The following is an 18,193-nucleotide window of genomic DNA, read 5'->3' on the forward strand; positions in this document are numbered from 1 at the left end:
TGTCCTTAGCTCAAGAGCAAAGAGAAGATAACCCAGAGGTTTCTACACAGAGAGAACAATTACAACAAGCCAGACTAAAAACCCCTCTTGGATGTTTCAGAGGGAAAGATACATATCTCCTTGAAACCACCCTGACCACTCCAGACCATGCATATCTCCTTGAATCTACCCTGGTCAAGCGAGACCATTGTATATCTCCTTGAATCCACAAAGCCACCTGGTTAAGCCAGACTCCAAGACGCCAGGGGTTTTGCAAAAGGCTCTTGGCAAACGGGCTTTTCTTAGATAAAGTATGCATAATCATCAAAGTTTGTCCTCAAAAATAGAGATGCTTCTCTCTAACGGGGCCCTTCTTTCTCGCAGCTTTTGTCTGAGAGGAGAGGGGACGGTAGACCCGGGCTACCTTTCTTTGCTCTTATTGCCTCATTATTTGTCCTGTCTCTGAAAACTTTTTAAACTTTTATTATTGTATTAATTTTTTTGTAACCAATTTTTATTCTTTATTAAATTTTCATAAATTTCAAAAAGCGAGTTATTGGCATATATCACACTACAGTCAAACTTATTTAACACCAAACCCATGAAAAGCCAAGTTATTTTCCAGATTCTTAGTGAATAAACAGCCCACACAGGAAAACACAAATTTCAGCATCTTAAAAACCTGACAGCAAACTCAGGAGCATCAGAATTAGTCGAGTTAGGCACAAAATGGAGGCTTCCCCTAGAGGCATCTTCCATGCTCTGTGGAAATCCCGTTCCACAGAACTGCCTGGAATGAACACTCCAGAGAATGAAAAGCATTCCATACCCAGGGCTGCCTCTCACAGGTATTAAAATCAGCCCCAGCATATGGGATATTTTGCAAGATGGGTCTCAAAACCATGAATCTGTCCTCTCATCATTGTAGTATCAACAGGCTCAAACACACTTTTCCTCTTTAAAAATATCTTCCTAAACTTTAGTTAATTTTTCACACATATCCTTGTGCAGCTGCTCCCAAGACTGAATGCCTGAAGCACCTTTCTCACCTAGAAAAAAAGGGCTGTTAATATTTGGAAAGGGCTAAATAAACTTGAGCTGATGCTCGCCAAAGCAGGACATAAAACAGAAGCGCAATATGACTTGGCATATCCCCATTAACTTGCAGAATAAACCTATTGTGCTTCACAGCCTAACATAACATAAAGCTTCTACAATCCAGATTACAATCTGGATCATTCAAAGCTGGAACTGCTTTCAGAAAGCAGCTGCAGTTTAACATTTGACATCGCCCTAGCGATCCGATCAGAAGATACATCAGTATGCCAACGAGGCCAGAGGTGATAGTTGATGGCCACACAGGATTCTCCCCCTGTCTAAACCGGAGTGAAGCTCTTCCGCGGGGTACCGAACCTACTCTAGCAGGGGAAAACCCATGGCTCTGGTGGCTGACTGGAGCACAGACAGAACCGCACATCGTTCCCTGCTGGGCACCAGGGGCTGGACAGCTCCGGGCGCGGCGCACGGGCCCCGCTCAGCCGTGCCAGGACACCACACGGCCGTGCCAGGACACCACACAGCCGTGCCAGGACACCACACGGCCGTGCCAGGACACCACACAGCCATGCCCGGCCCCTCACAGCCGTGCCCGGGCCCCTCACAGCCGTGCAACCCTCGGGCTCTGCGGGGCCCCGCCTGACACCCCCAGGGCACGGCACCGGCAACCCTGGCAAGGGCTGTCCCGCCCGGAGAGAGCTTTATGTGAGCTCCACCGAGCCCGGGTGCCGGTGATTCTGCCGGAGGTGATGCTTGCGGGCCCAGACCTCCTCGGAGCGCGTACGGAGCGAGGTTCCGGACCGGACCTCCCGCCCGCCAGCAGCGAGACGGCCCTGCCTGACCTGCTTCCCGAGCACACATCCACCCGGAGCCCGGACCTCGCACCGAGCCCCCAAGCACACCCAGCGCACCCGCGGGCTCCTCCCGCCGGGCCGCGCCTCGAAGGCAGCACCGGAGCCCGGCCCGGTGCGCCGCAAAATGGCGGCGCCGCGGCCGCCGCTGCAGCCCCGCTCCGCGCCCGGCCCGGCGCTGCCCCGGGCCCACCTTACCTGCGGGAGCGGCCCGGGCTGCGCTCCTGCGGCGCTGGAGGCTGCCCCGCCGGCCGCGGAGCTCCCGCAGCCTGGTGCGCACCTCGCTCATGCGCCCTCAGAGCCGCTCTACGCCCGCCTCCCTCCCTGCCTCCCTCCCTCCTCCGAGCCTCCGGGCCGTGAGGGGCGGCCGCGCTCGGCGGGGCCGCTCCCGGAGCCGCGGTTCGCAGCGGAATCGGGTGGTCAGCGCCCCGCCAGGGTCAGCGCCCCGCCAGGGTCAGCGCCCCGCCAGGGTCAGCGCCCGCCGGCTCCGCTCCGGGGTTTCGCCCCAGGGCCGGCGGCTCCGGGCGCGGCTCTCCCGGGGGAGCTCCGGGCGCCGGGCGGGGCTGGGCGCTGCCCCGGCCCGGCCTCCAGAGCCCCTGGTTGAAGTTACCCGTGGGGACTGCCAGGAAAATCCAAGACGCCAGAGGCTTATGTCCATAAAGGAGACAGAAGAGTCCTGCATTATTCGGATTAAGGGAGAGAGGCCACCGGGGCACACACCCGCGGGGTTTTCTGTCTTGGGGTTTCAGAGGGCTCAGCCTCCCTTTATCCCAAACTCCCGGCCACACTTTGCCCTCTTCCTTTCCCCATTGCTGAGGTACCAGGAAGGTGCAGCCTTCCCGAACCAATATCCCCCTTTGACCCTGGCGTTTCACCCCAAAGTTCAGAAGACCAGCCTTGTGCTGACCCTTGTGTACCTCAGGAGCCAAGCTGCCTGGGTGAACCTGCTGCCAAAAGAGACACAAAGACCCATTTCAAAGACGTTAACATCCATTCCTTCACCCATCAAATTATTTGGAAAGATATTAACACATGTCTTTCCTATCAGGACCGAGTGTTCACAGCTGTCTGGTGCCCTGGCTGGCAGTTCCCAGCTGTGCTGTGGCATTGCAAGACTCAGAGGACACTGCACAGAGTTTCTGGGGTTTTTTAGGAGGATTCATCCCAAACTGGCGCAGCATTGAAGCGTGCACAAAAATACCGTGGGGCAAATAGTGCTGGTGGATGTTTGGTGCCCAGGAATCGAGGGAGCAGAAGCTCACAGGCTGATAGTACAGGACACAGGGCCAGTTCAAGAAGCCATCCAGGCCTTGAAGGTGGAGACAAAAATCTGCACTCAATGAAGGGGCTATTCAATGGACAGACAGAAAGTGAGGGTCACTAAAAATCACAGTGTGGGAACAGGCTAGGAACATATGACTTCTAGATTGCAGAATACTCTAGCTGTTCAAACCTTAAAAAGTCCTCAGCAGTAAGGACAATTATTCACTTATCAGATGCAAAACTAAGTAATAATTTAAAAGTATAGCTACATTGGACAGTCAAGCTCTTAGGAGTAAGACATCCTTCAAAAATGTATATGAAGACTAGGCTGCAGCACAGAACATTACTCTGAAAAGAATAACCCAGCTATTTATCAAAGTATTCACTAAACATGATGATTTTGTGCTCTACAGAATTCAATGTATGAGTAAATAATATTTTCTCCAAAGTTATTAATAAGTGATGTATCACTATGGTGATAAATGTTGTTAATAAAGACAAAGCAGAAATGGTTCCAAATATTCTAAGGTTCATCTGAACAAAGAATAATGTGAAAGAAAAGAATATTTTCCATCTTCCAAGCTATAAACAGAGGTGCTTTCTTCTGCATCAATAACGGGGAGGGGAGGGGAGGGTAGGGTAGGGGAGAGAAGGGGAAGGGGAAGGGGAGAGGAGAGGAGAGGAGAGGAGAGGAGAGGAGAGGAGAGGAGAGGAGAGGAGAGGAGAGGAGAGGAGAGGAGAGGAGAGGAGAGGAGAGGAGAGGAGAGGAGAGGAGAGGAGAGGAGAGGAGAGGAGAGGAGAGGAGAGGAGAGGAGAGGAGAGGAGAGGAGAGGAGAGGAGAGGAGAGGAGAGGAGAGGAGAGGAGAGGAGAGGAGAGGAGTTCTAGTGCCTATTTTGCTGTTTTCAGCATCCCCAGCCCCGTTCACCCCGCCCAGCCCGGCTCTCCCCGCCCCAGCCCCTCTCACTCCACCCCAGCCCGGCTCTCCCCGCCCCAGCCCAGCCCGTCTCGCCCTGCCGGCTGCGCTGTCTGCTGCTCAGGCCGCGGCTGCTCCGGCGCTTCCCTTGCCCTGCTGGCGGTCGGGCAGCGCTGGCAGCGCCGCTCCGGCTCCTGCTCCAGCCCCGCGGGCATCCCGGAGCTCCCCGAGCCCCGCGGGCTGGCTGCGGCCGCTGCGGGCAGGCAGCGAGGTGCGCTCCCCGTGCCGAGGTGCGCTCCCCGTGCCGTGGTGCGCTCCCCGTGCCGAGGTGCGCTCCCCATCCCCGGCGTGCCCGCGGAGCCCCCGGCAGGGCAGCATGGCAGCCGTGCGCAGGAAGTTTGGGGACGAGTACCAGGCCGTGGGCCCCGCTCGCTGCAGCGCCCGCAGGGAGCGGCAGCGCTTCGTGGACAAGAACGGGCGCTGCAACGTGCAGCACGGCAACCTGGGCGGCGAGAGCAGCCGCTACCTCTCCGACTTCTTCACCACGCTGGTGGACCTCAAGTGGCGTTGGAACCTGCTCATCTTCCTGCTGACCTACACGGTGGCGTGGCTGGTGATGGCCTCGATGTGGTGGGGCATCGCCTACCTGCGCGGTGACCTGCAGCAGGCGCACGGTGACACCTACAGCCCGTGTGTGGCCAACGTGTACAACTTCCCCTCCGCCTTCCTCTTCTTCGTGGAGACCGAGGCCACCATCGGATACGGGCACCGCTACATTACGGAGCGCTGCCCCGAGGGCATCGTGCTGTTCCTCTTCCAGTCGCTGCTGGGCTCCGTTGTGGACGCGTTCCTCATCGGCTGCATGTTCATCAAGATGTCCCAGCCCAAGAAGAGGGCCGAGACGCTCATGTTCAGCCGCTCCGCGGTCATCTCGCAGCGCGATGCCAAGCTCTGCCTCATGTTCCGCGTGGGCAACCTCCGCAACAGCCACATGGTGTCTGCCCAGATCCGCTGCAAGCTCATCAAGGTGAGGCACGGTGGGTGCCACAGGGCACCTGGGTGGGGTAAAGTCAGGTGCGGGGGTGGGCACAGAGGGCGGGGGGCGTGCGGCTCCCCCCGTGCGGCTCCCCCCGTGCGGCTCCCCCCGTGCGGCTCCCCCTGTGCAGCCCCTGCTGCTGCTGCTGCTGCTGCCAGCTCTGCCCTGCCCCGTGCTGTCCCTTGGCACGCGGGTGCCAGGATGTGAGTGTGTGTGAGGGACTGGCGAGGGTTTTGGTGTCGCTGTCCGCAGCAGGAGCCGTGAAAGAGCCAAGCAGGCTCAGCCTGTCATCAGAGATCTCCCAGGAGTATTTCGGTGCGATTGTGAGGCTGGCGGAACCCGGTTTGGGCAGGATGGATGGATGTGTCAGCATGCAGGACAGCTGCAAGGAGGGGTACCAAGGCATGCTGCCCAGCAGATGATGGCTGGGATAAGGAATTGTTTTGTGGTGGTATTAAACTAGGATAAAGATCAACCTTGACCTCCTCTTCCTCTTGGGAGACTTGGTGAGCTTGCAGTCCCTTATCCCAGTGTTCCAGCCAGGGACCTCACAGAATTTCAGAGGAATTGTATTGATGCTTTAGTGGAAACACCCTTTGATTGTCACCAGTATCTGTTTATTAATCACTGACAATGGCCAGTATAATTCAAAATGCAAGAAAACTGGAATTCAAAGGAGATCAAAACAAAAACAAACAAATTATCAGGACAGAAGAGTTTGACAGTCACAAAAATCTAGAAGATAAACTGGGCTGGAGTAGAATGGAGGAAAAACACTTAAAAAGACTAAGCAATGTGGCATCTCACAGCAGTATGGCTTGTCAGGGGAGCATGCTTGGTGAGGAGTTCTGTCCAAAGCTCCTGAGCTGTCAAAAGCTGGATCCCAGTGATGACATTCATTTCAGGATATTGTATTTGACTGTTATAAATGTTCTGTACTCTGGTAATTCTCTCTGCCCTTTTTAATAATAAACAAGCATGAAGCAGTAGGTGACAGGGCAGTAGTAAATATGAAAGGCTGCTTTCCTTCTGTTCTGTGCTGAATGCTAGACTGAGCTGTTAATTTTTCTTGCTACAGAATACCACTTAAAATGGAGAATCTGCTAAGATTTAAAAAGAAGTTGTGTATATATATATATAGGAACAAGCTGTGAGGAGTTACAGTGAAGCAATTTTTGTAGGAATTGGAAAGCCAGCTTAACCATGGTTTTTGTTGTTTTCTTCTAGCAGCAATCTCCTCTAAAGTATTTAATCCTATCATTCAAAATGGGATGCAGGTCAAATGGAATAAAAGTGGGGTCACATTGTGTTTTTACTGAGCGGGCAGCACATTTTCTTTTGAAATAAGACACCGAATATACAAGCTGATGTCCTTTCTGCTGACAATTCTATTGCCACACAATGCTGGTGTGCAGATGACTGGGACAGAAAACTGAAGGACATTTGATGGACCTGCATGACCATCATGTCTTAGGATAGCTCTTTTGTAGGCCAGACAATGAATCAGTGAGCAATTCTTGATTTTTTTTTGTATGATCATCATGCCCATGTTTTGTCTCCAAGCTGCTTTGTGACCTTTGACAAACACAAGCTATGAAGAGAAGAAGATTTAAAATTGAATGTACAGTAGCTGCCCTTCAGTCCTCACTGAAAGGTGTGGAATTAGTGCCCATGTCATTCTGTAAATCCTTGTCACTGAACTGGACACACCATTCCAGGAGCCAGTGCTGGCTGTTCACATCACCCTTGAATTTCCATCAACTGCTTTGAAGTCACTTTGTGTGTCCTGGAAACTCGTGGTGAATGTGCCAGAATTTGCTTGCTGTCTTCAGCAAATCCTTTTTGTGGTTTGAGCTCTGGCCTCTGTCCCTGCAGTGCTGCTAACAGCTGACCTCGCTCCACTCCTGCACCTGCTCAGGGAGCCAGAATTTCCTTTTGTGCTGCTGTCAGAGTGGAGGAATGTGAAGAAACACATCACATTTTTGTACTTGAGCTAGGAGATGCATTTAATAGTGAATGTCAGACCAATGGAGCTCTGAGATTTACCTTTGTAAAGTACACCAATCTAATTTTGTCTGAGCAGCATTTACTGACAGTGGGATACATGCTCTGATACTTTCAGTAGACTGAAATGGTGCTGCCACACTGGGCTGGCTTTTCTTTGGTCCAGGGGCTGTGCAGCAGCATGATAAAAGTGATATCATTCAAAAGTCTGAGCCTCTTTTTGGACTAAGTTGTGGAGAGTTTGGAAAACAGTTACAAGACTAATTGTGTGTGTTTCAGCAATAACTTTTCCAGAAACCCAAGGCTTTCTGGTTTACATTGAGTGCTACAGAAGCTGCAAAAAGCAAATTTTTGGGGCAAGAAATAGAAAAAAATCTACTTGGGTTTTTTTTAGCTGCTGAAAATGTGCAGTTTCAGGTCCTGGACTTTTGAATGTCACAGTGAACTGTATTTTTCTGCCTGTTGATTCCTGGACCTTTCCAGTGTGCCTAAGGCAGCAGCCACCAGTATGGCAATCAGTACTGGTTTTATAAAACTCAGTCACAGTATTTGTACCTTCTCTTGATGTGACTACCTGTGTCATTGATAAATATGATGGTGTGTAAAGTCTGTACAGTGTTTTAGCTAGTATAGGACATTTTGATTCAGAAAGTTGAGGAATGTAAAATCATCACAGCCTGTTTTCATCTTGTGCTAACAATAGTTTTAAAAATACAGTTGTGCAGCATGGTAGCACCAGAGGCAGTGAGCTTTGGGTTGGAACCAGCAGGCACCTGTTCCTTAGGCTGGACTTAGTAACAGCTTTGAATAAGCTGAAAGCAAAGAAAATTGTAACAGAAAGTTTGCAGATGGCAGGCATTGGAAATAAGTAATAAGATTTATTATATTGTGAATTCAATAAGCTGATAAGTAGGCCAGAAAGTGCAAAAATTTATGTTTTTTAATATTACAGAATTGTTCAGATTTGAAGGAACTTCAGGAAGTTTGTGGTCCAACCTTCTGCTGAAAGTATGGTGAGCTAAGAGATCAGAGCAGGTTACTCTGGGCTTTTTCCAATATAGTTTTGGAAACCTCAAAGAAAAAAAACTGCACAGCCTTGCTGGGCAAGCTTTTCCACTGCCTAGCTGTCCTCATGGTGAAAATGTTTCTTCAGTCCAATCCAAACTTGCCTTGTTTCAGCTTATGTTTGTTGTCTCTCATGTGAAAAGCCTGGCTCTGCCTTGTTGATCACGTTCCTCTCAGGTTTTCAATGGTTCTGTTAGATCCCCCTCTGTGCCTTCTCTTCTCTGCTCTGAACAAGCCCAGCTCACACAGGTCATATCCACAGCATGGGACAGGTAAATTAAAATAAAAAGTAGCAGTGATCCTAGGAATTATCTTCAGCAGAGCTCTAGGGATAGTGCCACCACCGAAAACCTGCACACAAATCTTCAACAATGACATCAAAGTAACAAGATCATGTTATTCCAGTAATATAAAATATAATAACACTCCTAGCAAGCTGACAGTCTGAGTGTGGGGGAGGAGCAATGAGCATTTTCTAGATTTATACATTTCTCTGCAATATTAAGCTTGAGGGTGCTGCATCTTTTGAATCCTGCTTTTTCTGCTCCAGTGCTTAATTAGTCCACCTGGATATCAAAACATAATTATGTGAATTCTTGAATGAGTGAATTGACAGAGGGTTAATAATAATAAAACTGCATCATGTCCAGATAAAGGGAGATATGCATGTTTATGCATAAACAGGGTTTAGCAAAGCAAAGAGAATGAATAAAGGATAGGAGTGAAGATTTCTTGAAGAGCATGATGCATTTGTTGAGACATTAAACAGAGCAAGTGGTGATGCAGTGGAAGTCTGCCTTGTGATAAAAACCAAAACAAAAATCCAGTGGCAGAAAGTTAAAGACACAGAAGTAATTTTTTCTTTTTTTTTTTTTTCTTTAGCTGTGAAGCAATTAACCTTTGGAGAAAATTTTAAGACCTTTAGATTATCCATCTCTGACCACATTTAAATTACAAACTAGGGCATTTCTAAGCAATTGTGCCCTTGTTCAGCATGTATTAATCTGCAATATTTACTTGTCTTTGTGTGATGTGGATGTTCAAAATAAAGAATCACAAGTGTTCCTTCCAGACTTATTCCTCACCTTTTACAGTCCTCTGTCTTGATTTGTGATCCTTTGAGTAAAGCTGTGTATGTAAACAAAGGTCACTGGCCAGGAGGCTGAATCTGTCAGGGCTATTGAGCTCTCTTTATTCAGGTTAACTTATTTTTATTCAACAAACAAGTTTCTTTTAAAAACCCTCCGTGCCCTGCATAAATCAATCCTGTATGTAAGATACTGAATACCTCAAACACAACCTTCTGCTTTCTCCCAGATCTGTTACCTCTAATCATCCTCGCTGGATTTGTTTACTATTGAATGGATTTATTTGATGAAGATCTTCCACAAAGAAAAATGGTGTGTAGATCAAACAGTTCTTAAGTCAGCCAGGCAACAGTTTGTGCAAAAAAAGCACATTTTCATCTGGGTATATCTGATGAGGCTTTGGGACAATCTGAGATTTGGATGTTGGTTTATACAGGTTTGTTACCCTGGAGCAAAGATCACACCTAGGCAATCAATTTGTGCAGCCACTGCAAGAGCAGCAGCCAGGCAACAAAAGCAGTGCCCCAGCCTGCAGCTGAGCTCTGCAGGAAAAGGGAAAAGTTGTTTTTGCTGCAGGCTGATTCCACCTTTGCATGTGACAGAGACTGTCATCACTGGTTTGTAGCAGTAGTGTTGATTGCTTTTATCTCACAGCACTTTTATGTTTCAAATCATAAATAATTTGTGAAAATGCTTTTGCACGCAATCAGCTGATATTTTCTCTGTCTTCTTCAGTAAAGGAGAAAATGACTCTTGTCCCCCTGTGCAGGGGGGAGCTTTGTTACTTAGAGAGGAAGAATGTTTCTTCTTCAGTGGCAAAACAAATATGTAGCACAGAGCTGAAATTATGGATTTGATTTAATAATGAGCTGCACTAAAGCTGCTGCCGAGCTGGTTCTGTAATCTCCAGTAAATACCAGGCACTTATAAAACCAGTATTTTATAAAGTATAAAATACTTTTTATGTATGTGTGAAAAGGGGAGACAATATGAAGATAAACTATTTGCTTGGGGATTTGCTTTAGAGACAGAAACTTTCTTAAAAGAACACCAGTCAGATGGCAAAACTGCTGCCTCTGCCTTGCTCTCACTGAACATTTCCAAGCAGTGGAATCGAAATGCAACACAATTAAAACTACTTTATTCATAAATTTATTAATTTATGGTAGTGTAACTTATAATAATATTTATTTATTTAGAATCAAGAGTCATCTTCTCGTAGAGGTAAGTGCTTTTTAATCAAACAATAAGCAAAAAATATTTTAAATGGGATTTATATCAGCTGTGCAAAGGTTCTAATTTTGGTGGGCAATTTCCACCAGAGACTTTCAAGGCAATCAGGTAAGGAGCTGCCTGGCCAACTGATGTAATTTTTATTTAGACTTTGAACATCAGAAAAATTTGGAGGGAGCCCCGTGGGGTGGAGGGAAGCTACCATATCAGCTTTTATTGGACCCATGAAGTGATGGGAAGAAAAATGAGGCACTTAGCTTAAAAATAAGTTCATTGTTAAGGTCAATATGCAGTAGGTGTTACATGCAAGGGATGACAGCATCCTCAGTATCAATTCAGGTGATTTTGTGAAAATGCCATGTAATTCCTGTGGTGTTTACCTTTAGTACATCACGTTGTCTGCCAAACAAAAGTCAGTAACAAAAATAATAGAACGTGAATTCAAACAACAGAATAAAATGCGCCCAGCTTGCAGATTTTGGTCTCATTAAAAGGAACTTTTGCCACAGGATATTCATGTGGAACGTCAATTACAAGGCATGTAGCCTGTGGTACATGACATTTTTGTCAAGGTGTATAAATAAATGAATAAATAAATATGTAGGTGGTGATGAGATCTACTGGCATAATAAAAAAAGTCAAAATTGGTCTTGCATAGCAGCCTCGCAGAATTTAGCATTACTTTCATCTCCATTATGAAGCCCCCAGACCTAATACATGGAGCTGATAATGTCATGGAAGAGGCAGGTTTAAACTTTATTGCATTTATTCTGTGTTTTGCCTCACACAGTGATTACTAAATCTTCTTTTTCTCTTTAGTCCAGACAGACACCGGAGGGAGAATTTCTGCCACTGGACCAGTGTGAACTGGACGTTGGATTTGGAACTGGAGCTGACCAGCTGTTTTTAGTCTCCCCTTTAACCATCTGTCACGAAATCAACTCAGAGAGCCCCTTTTTCTGTCTCTCACAACGATCACTGAGGAGTGAGCAATTTGAAATAGTTGTCATCCTCGAAGGAATCGTTGAGACGACCGGTAAGAATATTCTGCATACTCTGATTTTTTAGTCTTTGTTTTCAGTGCTGATATTTTTAGCAAGGCAGCTGTTGGTCCTGGATGCTCCAGCATATCCTGCCATATGCTGCAGACCTTCAGGGGCTCTCAGCAGCCAACAGAGACCTCACTTCCCCACAAGGCTCTGCCAAATCCCAAAGTGGCCAGCAAGAGACACAGCCTGCCACTCTTTGTGGAACAGCTCAACGCTCTTATGAGGCTCCTGTTTTAAGGAGCACCACTCTGAAAGGAAGCTGAACTTTAAAAGTTGAAATGCTGCAAAATTCCTTTCAGCCTAGCTTGCACTGAAGTGAATTCAGAATAAGAAATCCAGTTTTACAGCACAAATACAGACCCCACAGTCACAAGGATTGTAGGCATATGTGGTTATTGACAAATATGAGAAGGGTTTTGTTTCTTTTTTAAATTTGGGTGTGGTGTTGCCCAGATGGCAGCTGATTTGGTGGTCTTTTGTTTTGAGGATTTAATTCTTTTATGAATCCCATGAAAATGGGTTCCAATTAAATAAGGAGCTCTTCATCAATGAACCATGAGTATTGTTCAAGTCCAAATCATGCATCTTGATCTTCTTCTTCCTTCTTTTGAGGATTTGGTAAACTTTGATTAATCAGAGAGCTTTCTCATCCTTCCCACAAGATTAGCAGCTGCCTCATTCCTGCCTTGGAAAAGTGTTGCAGTGTACCCCACACCTGAGCAGGTGTTCCTATATTAGAAAAAGAGTTTAAGTTTCACTCCTGGAACTTTTAAGGAGGAATCCTTGCCAAAGGATTCTGTAAGCCTCTGCCAAGTGCTTTCTCCCAAGAAACAGTATTAGTTACTCTCTCAAGGCTGAATTGGGATTGTTAGCCTGGAAAAGGAAAGCTTTGGGATGACCTAATTGTAGGCTTCCAGCACTAGACACGGTAAAGAAAATTAATTCTGTCCCAGTTGAAACCAGCACACAAGCTAATTCTGTTCTGGTTTTACATTTTGCTTTGGCCTGGTTGCAAGTCTACAATATTTGCATAAAAATCTAGTTAGTCAATTAGAGGCACTCCACGGACTGTCAGCAGATTGTCTAGGAACAATTGCCCCATTTTATATCTATACAATTGCTGGCTTGCTGGCTGCAGTTGCCTTTTATCCATCAGTGTATTTTGTGTTCCATGTCTGCTTGCTGACGTTGGGATGCTCTCTCCATCTCCACAGGGATGACGTGCCAAGCCAGGACCTCGTACACAGAGGATGAAGTCCTGTGGGGTCACAGGTTCCTCCCAGTCATGTCTCTGGAAGATGGCTTCTTCCGTGTCGATTATTCCCAGTTCCATGCCACCTTTGAAGTCCCCACTCCTCCTTACAGTGTCAAAGAGCAAGAAGAAAACCTGTCCCAGTCGTCTCTCTTGAATAGTCCTTTTGATAAGAAAACCAGGAGAGAGCAGGTTTGTCCACCTGAGTGTGCTGATATTACAGGAGAGAAGAACAAGCTCCCTGCTAAACTGCAGAAGATCAGCTCCAGGAAGGAAGGCCTTCCACCAAGAGCCCTGAGAATGAGTTCCAGTCACACAGAGAAGACTTTCAGTACTGGAGATCTCTTGAAAATTCAAGAAATAAGTCCCACCTCTGATGGTGAAGACAGTGATAACAGGATGCAGCTGGAAGCCTTAAAGATAAATGCCAAGGCTCTGACTCAGTCTACCAGCCAGCTCGAGTTACAGAAGGATTTTCCAGGTATGGGAGCTCTGGAGGGGAAACTGGAAGATAATTTTCCTGCCAAACTTTGAAAAGTTCTGATCGCTTCTTTTGAGAGCTGAAGAAACAGGAGGTGTTGCTGATAAACTGCATTTGAGACTGCTGCCCTGAAAGAGCTGTTTCACAGTAAAGTCACAACTTGGCTTTGCTGCTTCCAGGAAGAACGATCCTTTTTGTGTAATTGTTCTGTACAGATGCAATTTAGGTAGCACAACAGGACTTTGAGGGGCAGTCAGGCTACCCTGTCATGCCAAAGAGCTTCCTGCCCTGATGTTTATCAGCTCATTGCAGATCTCCCCTGTCTTCCATGTGTGCAGATGCTTTTTCACAAAGCAAGGATCAGATCCTTAGGCACAGAGGTGGAACCAAGAAGGGTTTAACAGCAGCTAAAGCCTGGCTTTGTGCAGCTCAGCTCCTGGGCTGCTCCTGAGGTCCAGAACAGCAGAGCACAGGAGGAATAAGTGACACTGCTCAGTGCTAGTCCAGTTCTCTGTGTGTGACCCCTTTGGGAAGAGGCTTTCTGTGCATCCTGCTTTCCCAGTGACTCCCTCTGTGCTCCCAGAGCTCATCCATGAACATCCAGGTGGAGGAAGCAGTGTGCACAAACCATTTGGGTCACTTGACCCACGTGAGCTCTCGTCAATGTGAGGATCATTTATCCTGTCCAAAATTAGACCTCAGCATTTGATTTGGTGGATCATATGCTGAATTTTAATGACCATATCACCACTCACTGTGAAGGAAACTTGAGACAGGTAGCTCAGCTTCATGGCATGTTTTATACTGCAACTGAATGAAATTTCAGTTTGGAGACATCCTAAGTAAATAAAGAAAAGCAAAGTGCTAAATAATGCTCTGTCATTGCACATCTCAGAGTTTTAGTAATGAATGGTAGTCTTTGTTGTTGCTAATTTTCATTTTGTTCCAATTGTCTTCTCCATTTATATAAGAGTCTCAGTAATTTAGTAGATTTGATATTTATTGCTATTCAGCTCAATCCACCTCTGTCTGTGAGAGAGGCTTTTTCTTTCCTGGTTGGTAATAATTACAAACACACCCTGCTCTTTTGTAACCAGTGTTCAGTAGCTCAGGGTGCTCCATCACCAGAGCACCAGCAAAGCACTCTCCAATAGAAGAATCAAATTCTGCTCTTATGTGGACAAGATTCAGTCAAATTTAAAAGGGGTGGCCCTGGCCATGTTGTTTGGCAATGCATTCCTTGATAATAAAGTGATGTATCCAGGCTAGGAACAGCTTGGCTTGCAGAACTCACTGTTTCTTTGCTTTTGATCTGTCTAACAGGGTGAAACTGGAAAATGCTGTTTTATGCAGGGATAAGATGTGCTGCTTGTCATTGTTTATCTGTTCTCAACATGAATTTCAACAATATATATGTGCTAAAATCTGTATTTTCATTTATCAGCTGTATTTGTATGGAGTATTTAGATGACAGCATGAAGTCTTACATGATGATGACTCTCCCTACTCTCCAGAACTGCCAAAATTAGTATAAAATAAAATAATCCACATTGGGTCTCAAGCATTCTTTCCTCAAATAAGTGTTTGACAGCAGAGCAGGAGCTGAGGCCCATCCTCGGGCACCCTCCCCCTCTGCTGAGGGACAGGAACTGGGGGGGCTTCACCTGCTCGGGGGCTTCCCTCCCTTTGTGGGGCTGGGGCATGTACAGATGTAAATGGCATTATTAGAGTGGATTATTTGATTATTAGATCAGCAAGGTGCTGCCCAGGGCAGTTTCACTCATTTTGTGCCTTCTTTTTGGGGTGAGTAAAAATGGGGGGGGCTGGGGAAGCCTGGGAGGTGATGGGAGCACCCCAGTGTCACCGGGACAGTGAAGATGTGGTGGGGGAGCAGGTGAATCATCCAGGGCCCCTCCAAAAAAAAAAAAGGTTACAACCCAGAGCAGCATTAAAAGGGGTTAAAAAGCAAACTGCATTGCAAAAAATAAAAAAGCCAGCTAGTCCTCCAAGACCCTTCAGACTAAACCAGCTGAGACCTCCAAGACAATAGAGAATAAACTGGAGGGTGCCTGTGTGTGAGTATATCTTGATATTCATCCTCCTAATACATATTTGCTATTTTACTTTATGTTCTCAGTCCTTGCTTTGTATTTTACTTCCCCATCTCTCTGATCTTTTGTAATTTCTCGTTTCTTGTCATCTTATTTGTCTACTGAATGTGATTCTCATGGCCTCTCTTGCACTTTTCTGGCTCCCTCCTGGTGGTATCTCATTCTCCAGCTGTGTCACATGTGAGTTTACTGACAGCACAGTTTTCCAGGCGTCTTTGTAGGTTTTTCTTTCTAGGCGTCTTAGCAGTTTTCTCTTTTGTAGTGTCTACTTCCTATTCCTTCTTCTTGTTTCTGCTTCCTAGTCCTTGGTACATTAATCTATCTTGTTCCTGTGTTCACCTCTGTTATGTCTCTTTTAGACACTTTCTTATCTTTTTCTCTCTTTTCTTTGTGTCTCCTTTTCTCTCCCCTCTTTGTATCTCCTGTGCCCCACTCCAACCCATTTCTCTCCTCTTTGTCTTCTTCCCCCCGATTTCTGTCTACTCTGCCTCTTTCACCTTTTTGTCTCTGTTTTGCCTCTCATATTTCTGTCTCTTTCCTCTTTTCCTTCCTTCTTTCATTGTTCTTATTTTTGTGTTTTCTCTCCTGTATCTCACTTTACTTTAAAATAAAAGCAGCACCAGAAAATGGCTTGCTTCCTGGTTGTGACTTTTTTTAAAATCAAAAGTAATTTTAGAAATAATCCCAGGGAGCAAGCCACTTTCTAATGCTGTGCTAGACTGTTCTTTTTCTTCTCTTTATTTATGTAGCCCGAGCTGGAAGTCCAGATCAGAGTAAAACAATTCACATTATTACTATTCTTCTCCACCTCACTTACTTCTGGAGAACTTATTATTAACACTATTAATTATTAATGAGCAACAATGCAAATTATCAATGAGTTATCCAACTTAGGGGCCAAATTTTTTTTACACTTCCACTTATAAAACAAACCTGTAAACCTCCTCATTTCTATATACTGACAAATAATATTCACTTACAGAAAAACTAATTGGATCCCAGAGCACTTCCCAGCAGGAGAATGGGTGTGTTTCCTTCTTTTGCAGGTCCACACCCCCATCGTGTGGTTGTTTTGATGGGTGCTGAGAGTGCCCAGGAAAAAGCCAAGAACTTTTCTTTCCTGGCACCATTCGTGTGGGAGTAGTAAATGAAGGGGTTCAGTTTTGGATGCTGGCTCTTGGAGGCTGAAGGAATGTGATCCTGCCTAGAGCTGGGAACAAAGGTGAGTGGTTTGTGCAGTTTACAGGCTGCAAAATAAAAGTGGATTCCAGCACAGCCCCTTTCTTCCAGAACATTTTCTGTGGGACCACGTGCTGAGTGTTCTTCATTTTGTCATGAGCTCTGCGAGGCTGATGTGTGATGCATTTTGTCAGCTGCAAGAGGAAAATGAAAGCTTGCTTTTTGTTCTAGGACCTTTGTTATGGGGCAATTGCTCGAGGTATGAACTTCTGAATTGGAGCTCTGCAAGAGTGAAAGGATGTGATGGTTCATGCAGGAGGGTGCACAACTCCACGGGGTGTCCTGCTTTTTACAGGATGTGAGTAAAAGGTGGAGACAGCAATAGCTTATTGGGAGGGTACATTTTGTGACCAGTATTTACACTTGATACAGTTAATTTTAGTTCAGAGACTGTGCACAATTGAAAGAATGCAACAGTGCATTGAAAGGAAAGCTCACAGCTCTTTTGTTGCTGAAATCCTTCGAGATGAATGTGAAATTCAGCAACTATTTTCTTCTGTTTCCAGATAAAATTTCCTTTGCCTTGCCTTCCCTACCCATGCCTTGCCTGCCTTGCATACAATTCCCTTGCCTGTTTGCCTTATCCTCCCTTGCCTTGCCCACCCCTCCCTTCTCTTGCCTTGCCTTGCCTGTCCATCCCCCAGTGTGACTCTCCTGCCCCTCTCTTGCCTTTCCCTGCTCTGTTTTGGGAGCTGCTTGGCTCGTGAGCAGATGATGCTGTGCAGTGCCTTTGGAATGGCTCACAGACCTTCTCCTCCCAGGGTGACAGAGATCTCAGCCTTGCATGTGCAGCCTCAGAAGCACAATAAGGAGACAAAGACTCTGGAAACACTTAAGGACACTGAGGAGATTTTGATAGGCTTTAACTTTACCTGGAAGATAACCCAGTGCTTGCTCTCCAGCCTTAGCACAGAGATGTGGCTTCCTCAGAGAAAGAGTGGTAGAGATATGCAGTGCAGGGGAACATGAGGCACCTTGCCAAAGTATTCCTTGAGTGTTTGGCAGATGTGGAGTCGCTCTGAGGGCCAGCAGTGTCTGCAGGGCAGCTGCAGACAGTTCATGGATCACAATATGGGGGTGGCACAATGCTCCTCTGCCTCCCACTGCTCAGAGCTCCTTGCTCCTGGCTGTGGAGCTCCTCCTCAGCCTGTGTCTGGCCAATCTTCAGCCTTGAGTCTTTCTAGAACGGTGTCTCCTGAGTGACGAGAGAGTCCAGTTTCAGGTCCCACACCCAGGGATCAGCACAAAACTGTGTTCCCAACTGCTGTCCTCAAGAGCTGGGGCCCCCTGTGACCTGTGCTCCCTCCTCCCATCACAGCTTCATTGTGTTGGTGCCTGGCTGGGGACTCCTTGCCTTGCACAGGAGACTGAACTGGACTGCAAACACATGCTAACAGTGGCAACAGGCAACTTTATTTCCACAACTAAATCAATTTCAGCATTTGTGTGCATGCAGAGGAGGAAGGCGGGCAGGACAGAGGACACCTTTGACCCTGAGGCTGCCTTTGGATCAGCAGGCACTGCCCCAGTATGAAATGGTCACTGCCCACTGCAGTCTGCACTGGGTCTTGT

The 18,193-nt window shown here is 46.7% G+C and overlaps 2 protein-coding genes across 2 annotated transcripts in view; one reads left to right on the forward strand and one right to left on the reverse strand.

Annotated features, from left to right (window-relative positions):
• The window catches only part of MPP3 (MAGUK p55 scaffold protein 3), a 33,938-nt gene extending 31,708 nt beyond the window's left edge, over positions 1–2,230 (reverse strand). Inside the window, exon 1 of the mRNA XM_063404032.1 lies at positions 2,085–2,230. The gene's annotated coding sequence lies outside the window, so the exon portion shown is untranslated. The remainder of the gene's footprint in view (positions 1–2,084) is intronic.
• A 1,925-nt stretch (positions 2,231–4,155) lies between these two features.
• Positions 4,156–14,825, forward strand: LOC134553817 (G protein-activated inward rectifier potassium channel 1-like). Its single transcript, XM_063403924.1, has 4 exons — positions 4,156–4,353; positions 4,392–5,090; positions 11,309–11,525; positions 12,753–14,825. Exons 2-4 carry the CDS (start codon positions 4,440–4,442, stop codon positions 13,322–13,324), a joined length of 1,440 nt encoding a protein of 479 aa, XP_063259994.1. The 5' UTR covers positions 4,156–4,353; positions 4,392–4,439; the 3' UTR covers positions 13,325–14,825.
• Positions 14,826–18,193: the final 3,368 nt, after the last annotated feature.

This window comes from Prinia subflava, chromosome 8, assembly GCF_021018805.1.
Source record: "Prinia subflava isolate CZ2003 ecotype Zambia chromosome 8, Cam_Psub_1.2, whole genome shotgun sequence".
Lineage (NCBI taxonomy): Eukaryota > Metazoa > Chordata > Aves > Passeriformes > Cisticolidae > Prinia > Prinia subflava.